Source organism: Malus domestica, chromosome 14 (genome assembly GCF_042453785.1).
Source record: "Malus domestica chromosome 14, GDT2T_hap1".
Lineage (NCBI taxonomy): Eukaryota > Viridiplantae > Streptophyta > Magnoliopsida > Rosales > Rosaceae > Malus > Malus domestica.
Genome location: NC_091674.1, coordinates 27,455,715 through 27,461,142, shown reverse-complemented (window position 1 = coordinate 27,461,142; position 5,428 = coordinate 27,455,715). Strand labels below are relative to the sequence as shown.

The 5,428-nt window shown below is 40.4% G+C and overlaps 1 protein-coding gene across 1 annotated transcript; it reads right to left on the bottom strand.

Annotated features, from left to right (window-relative positions):
- Positions 1 to 1,076: 1,076 nt before the first annotated feature.
- On the bottom strand, positions 1,077 to 5,428 carry LOC103437787 (calcium-dependent protein kinase 10-like). The gene is made up of 8 exons (XM_008376288.4): positions 4,610 to 5,428; positions 4,166 to 4,511; positions 3,900 to 4,043; positions 3,624 to 3,776; positions 2,436 to 2,551; positions 2,144 to 2,311; positions 1,811 to 2,041; positions 1,077 to 1,676 (listed from the first exon to the last, which is right to left on the bottom strand). Exons 1-8 carry the CDS (start codon positions 4,922 to 4,924, stop codon positions 1,503 to 1,505), a joined length of 1,647 nt encoding a protein of 548 aa, XP_008374510.2. The 5' UTR covers positions 4,925 to 5,428; the 3' UTR covers positions 1,077 to 1,502.

Here is a 5,428-nt window from a genome sequence, read left to right as displayed (position 1 = left end):
ATCTACCAAATTCATTAATCCGGACCCTTGAAATTTGATTCAACAGTTAAAAACAGAGGTTCATTTTAAAATTTATAATAACTTTAGCCGTTAGATTATATTTTAAAGACCCAAATTAATGGATTTGGTGGAAGGGATCCGGAGAGGATCCCTTTTCGTAAAAAAAAGGACCTGGATTGTTTGCCCTCCCCCATTTCATCTCATCCTATTTCTGTGGTCACGGTTAAACCACGTCAACATTTTATATTCCTATTGTTTTTTGTTTTATTATTTCTATAAAAAAATCAATATAAAATGTTGACGTGGTTTAATCATGACCACATAAATATGACGGGATGAGAAAAGTATAAGATGGGGAGGTCAGACAAAAAAAATCACGGCACCTACAAACTAGACCTATCTATTACGTTAACGTGAAAAATAAACCGTATATTTTGAACATAATAAGTATGAAATATAAATAAAAAAATAAGAGAATGGTTTTTATACATAATTAATAAATCCATAAAAATGGTTTTGAGTTGAGCTGAGTGGAGCCCTTACAATAGTGGGACCCAAATAGATTTTCCAGAATATTCTGAAGCTGTTTCTGGTAAGGATCTTTGTGATTTGGGTAGGGAGTATAATTTAGAGGTGAATTAAGTATGCTGATTACACAAATATTAATATTTTAAGGATATAATTATCTTTTTATATACAATATTGTTGCTATTTCTTTGCATAATACCCATGCACTAAAAACATATTAATATGACAAGTTAAAAGGTCATCACAAAAGCCAAATTCCAGGTGATTCCTGGTACTGGTGAATCAAACCACACGATCGTGGCCAAAAAATGGTTGAAATGTCTCTGTGAGTCTTCTCAGTCTCTAGAAAAAGTGAACTTACGTGACAGAAGCCATAGTTCTTTTTTTCAAAGAAAAGAATAAATTAGCAAATTAGTGGAATGCGATTTTCGTGCATCCATTTTCTCCGGTGTATGTTTCTAACTACTAAATTAAATAATCCAAATGAGAATCAATGCACAAAAATAAACAAAGACGTGCTGAAAGAGAAAAGAGGCGTGCACAAATCATTTTCGCGAAGATGATACAACAAATCAGGATCACTTTTAATAAATACAAAATGAGAACACCCTCAAAGCTCATAAGGTCAATGAAGAAACAAATCGCCTGCCGACCAATTTAGAATGCAAACCATCAAACACAATGATGTAGACATGACAAATATACAAGTGTAATTGACAGGTACAACACGATCGGAGAACTACGTACGACGTATGTATACACAAGCCTCGATGATCCCGACAACCATGCAGTCCTTGAAGCCACAAGCTAACAACCTACCAATAAGTCAGGCCGATAGAGTCCGAGAGGATTGATTCAGTATCTGCCCCCAAATCTCAGTTTACAAAACCCCATCCGCCGTGAATTTCAGGTGTATCGACAGTAAAAGAGAAGTAGCCCCCGGCAAGCATGCACAATCTAAGGAAGAAAAGGAGTTATACGGCAATGGCTTGACCAGTTAGCCCGTCGTGAAGCTGCAACGAACCATCTTTCATTAGGTTGAGGCTTAAACTCTTGAATCTCTCCCTCGAATACTGTCGAGATGCCTTTCTCCAATCGGTTCCCGTTTTCATCATCGCAACAAACTCGTCATAACTGATGCGTCCATCCTGATGGTTTGCGAAGATGAACAATAAATTATATCACATGGAGCATTTGTACAAAAATACAGGAAAATGCAGGATGTAAGGAGCAAGGAGCAAGTATAAACAATAGAAGAGATGAAAAGGCTTGAAAGTGAAACCTTGTCAGTGTCGACCTCACGCATGATGTCATTCAGCACCTCAGAATCAGTTTCACCAGATTCATCTTGTAAACTTTCCCTTAGCTCACCTAATTCAATATATCCACTTCCATCTTTGTCAAAGAACACAAACGCTCTGCGGAGATGCTCATCGTTCTCCATCTTCTGCAAGTGAATTGTTACTGCTGCAAACTCTCCATAGTCCAGAACGCCATTCCCGTCAACATCAGCCTATAGAAAGAAAAATACCACAGAAGGCATTGTTTTGTTTGTTAAACGAAAAATGATAAGAACTAAAAACTCCGTCAAAGAATTCAAAAGCGCAGTACTGACCACTTCCATCAACATCTTAATCTCCGGTTCAGCCAATTGTGAACCAACTTTGTGAAGCCCCAACTTCAATTCCTCATATGTTACTCTGCCATCTTTGTCAGTGTCCATCAATGTAAACATGTCTCTGATTACTTCCACTTCTTTAACAGATAAGTGTTCTGCAATTACCTACAGTATTTGATTGGAATAAAAAATGAATCCCAAATGTTAAATACTTCGTAAAAAACAAATCTTTAAAATAGTAGCCAATACTTCAACTGACACTCATAAAGTACCGGTTACTGATGCTTACCCTTAGGGCCTTCTTTTTGAATCTATTCATTACTGAGAACTGCTTGAGTCTTGGCCTCACTATATCACCTAATGGAACATTTGGAGCTTTCTTCGCATTATGTAGCCATGGATGTTCTGTAATCACAAAACGCAAAGCACAACTCAGTTCACCTATTTTACAAAATGTAAGTTATGTACCTAGTCAATCTAGCATCAGCGATTCAGCATAGACATGCCAAAACACACTCATAAGTTTCATTTCTTTCTTGTTTAATGCTAAACTAATGCACACAAAAAAGGGTTTGCTCCAATTTGGTCAAAGACCGAAAACATTCTCAAATGTTTACCTTGGCTAGGACTCTAAATCAAATAGGATACACAATTTCTTATCTAAATCATTTAAAATTAAATTGATTTTCATAAAGCCATAAACTTTATGGTATTGATCATTTCTTCTCTTTTTTCAGATCAAATTTTTAGATCAATAAGAGTTCATTTAATCAAAATATCATCACTCTACAGAGTGGTACAACCAAACTACTGAGGGAGAAACTGAAACAACAAACTCTAACAACAAAACAGAAACCTCAACTGAAAAATAAGGTTAAAAAAACATAGAGAAATCCTAGTGATTGGAAATAATGATTAATAATTGGAGGGAAGCTTCCAATCAGCATCTCTAGTTCCAGTAGCTTGCTCTATTAAATAAATCAGCCGGTTCTATGACTTATTCTAAATTTTACCCCTACTTGCAGTTAAAATGATATAATGAAAAAAAGAATGCGCCTTTTATCTAATGCATTATGTCATTTGGGGCCCGAATTGCTACTATACAGGATCTTGTTAATGTATTGTTTTCATCAATGATTTCTCTTGTTTCATTTATTTATTGCATAGTAGGTCTGTATTGTTTGATGTTTACTAATGCATGTTCTTGTGAACACGACTATAATGCATGTTCTCGTAACATCAAGATATTTCGCTTAGATTCACATAATGCCATGGAATATAGACTCCATAATTTTCCAATTCCTAAAGCAAGATGCCTTATAATTCATTACACATTTAGTGAGAAGAAGTGTATAATCATCCATCGCACCAACTAACGCAATGCTATTGCCATCAAAATGTTGAAGCATGACCAACTATGCAACTCTCTTGAAATGCCATCAGGTAAAGATTCAGAGACACACTGCTGAAGACTTACCAAGCACCTGTTGCGCAGTCAAGCGCTTTCTGGGATCTGGCTCCAGCATCTGTCGAACAAGGCTTTTAGCACTCTCTGAAATCTGAGGCCAGGGTTCTCTCTTGAAATCAATCACCCCCCTCAAGATTGCAAGAGCCACACCCTGTTCAGACTCTGTCGCATTGAAAATTCAAACAAAGAACCAACGTTACAATCCCAAACCAAAATCAAACCGCCCAGATAACGAAAAATCAACTGGGTTTAAACATATTTTGGGAGCTAAATTCACCAGAATACCTGCCCAAAATGGAGGAACTCCACATAACAAAATGTAAAGTATCACTCCGGCGCTCCATATATCAACCTCCGGCCCATAATTTCGTTTCAAAACCTCCGGTGCCATGTAGTACGGACTGCCCACAATCTCCATAAACCTCTCCCCTAAACCCCCACACAAACAAAATCAAAATCAAAATCCATGAAATTCAAACACAAATAAAATCAAATAAATCCGTACAAACCCGAAAATCCGTCTAGAATTCAACAAGATCCCAGAAAAGTACCAGGCTTGAAGAACACAGAGAGCCCAAAGTCAATGGCTTTAAGGGGCGAGTGCTCCTTCTTGTTCGAGAAGAGAAAGTTCTCAGGCTTCAAGTCCCTGTGCATAACCCCATTAGCATGGCACATCCTCACCACCTCTGCCACCGTCCTGGCGACGTTCGCCGCCGCCCGCTCACTGTAATGCCCTCTGGCCACAATCCTATCGAAAAGCTCGCCGCCCTCGCAGAGCTCCATGACCAAATGGACGTTCTCGTTGTCCTCGTACGTCGCCTTCAGCTTCACAATGTTCGGGTGCTCCGGCAGCGTCGACATTATCGCCACCTCCCGCCGCACATCCTCTATATCCACCTGAACCAAACAAAAAACCCAAATCACAAAAAAACCCACTAAAACCAAACGGCATGTCGGATTTCTCCGATTTCAGATCTGTGAGCCGTCGTGCGTACCGCCGTTCGAAGCTTGCGTTTCGATATGGACTTGCAGGCGAGTGCCTGCTTTGTCTCCCGGTCCGTGCACAGGTACGTGATGCCGAACTCGCCCCGACCCAGTTCCCGACCCAGCACGTACTTGTCGCCGATCCGGGTCCGGTGGCCAAGCGGGATCACATCCTTGAGAACTCGGATCGGAGCCGGGGACCGGATCGGGTCGTCGGAGAACGGGTTGGACCGCCGCTCCCGTGCCTTCTTCTTTTGTTTATCGCCGGAATTCTTGTCGTCGCTACTTATGACGTCAGCTCTCACGCAGACGTTGCAGTTCCCCATGGCCGCGCACCAAAACGCTGCGTTTCGGGTAGCTCAAAAATTTAGTCTTCCTCTTCTTCCAGCAGAAAGGCGCGAGCTTGACAGAGCAGAAACAGAAGTGGGGAGAAGGAAGAAAGAACAAGGTTTCTCCTTTTGGCTTTATACCAAAACGGTGCGTTTAGGGGAGGTGGTGGTGGGTCGGGGTGGTGCCGCCGGGCGTGCGTGACAGGTGGGAGAGAGAGGAGAGAGAGGAGAGAGAGAACGCGGGATCATCAGGTTAGAAAGGAAAGAAACTGAAAAAACTGGGGCTTTTTCAAAAAAAAAAAAATTTGAAAGGGTATTTTTTAGATTTAATTTAAACTGATCAATCTTCTGCGTTTGTGTTGAATTAGAGTGGGGGGTTTGGGGATTAATTTTCCCAGAAACGTTGTCGTTGTCGTCGTCGTCAGTCAGTGGAATTTTCTGTCATTTCAGAGGTGGAGGAATATAGTGTTGGAGGGAACATAGAGTGCGGTGTGCCGCCAA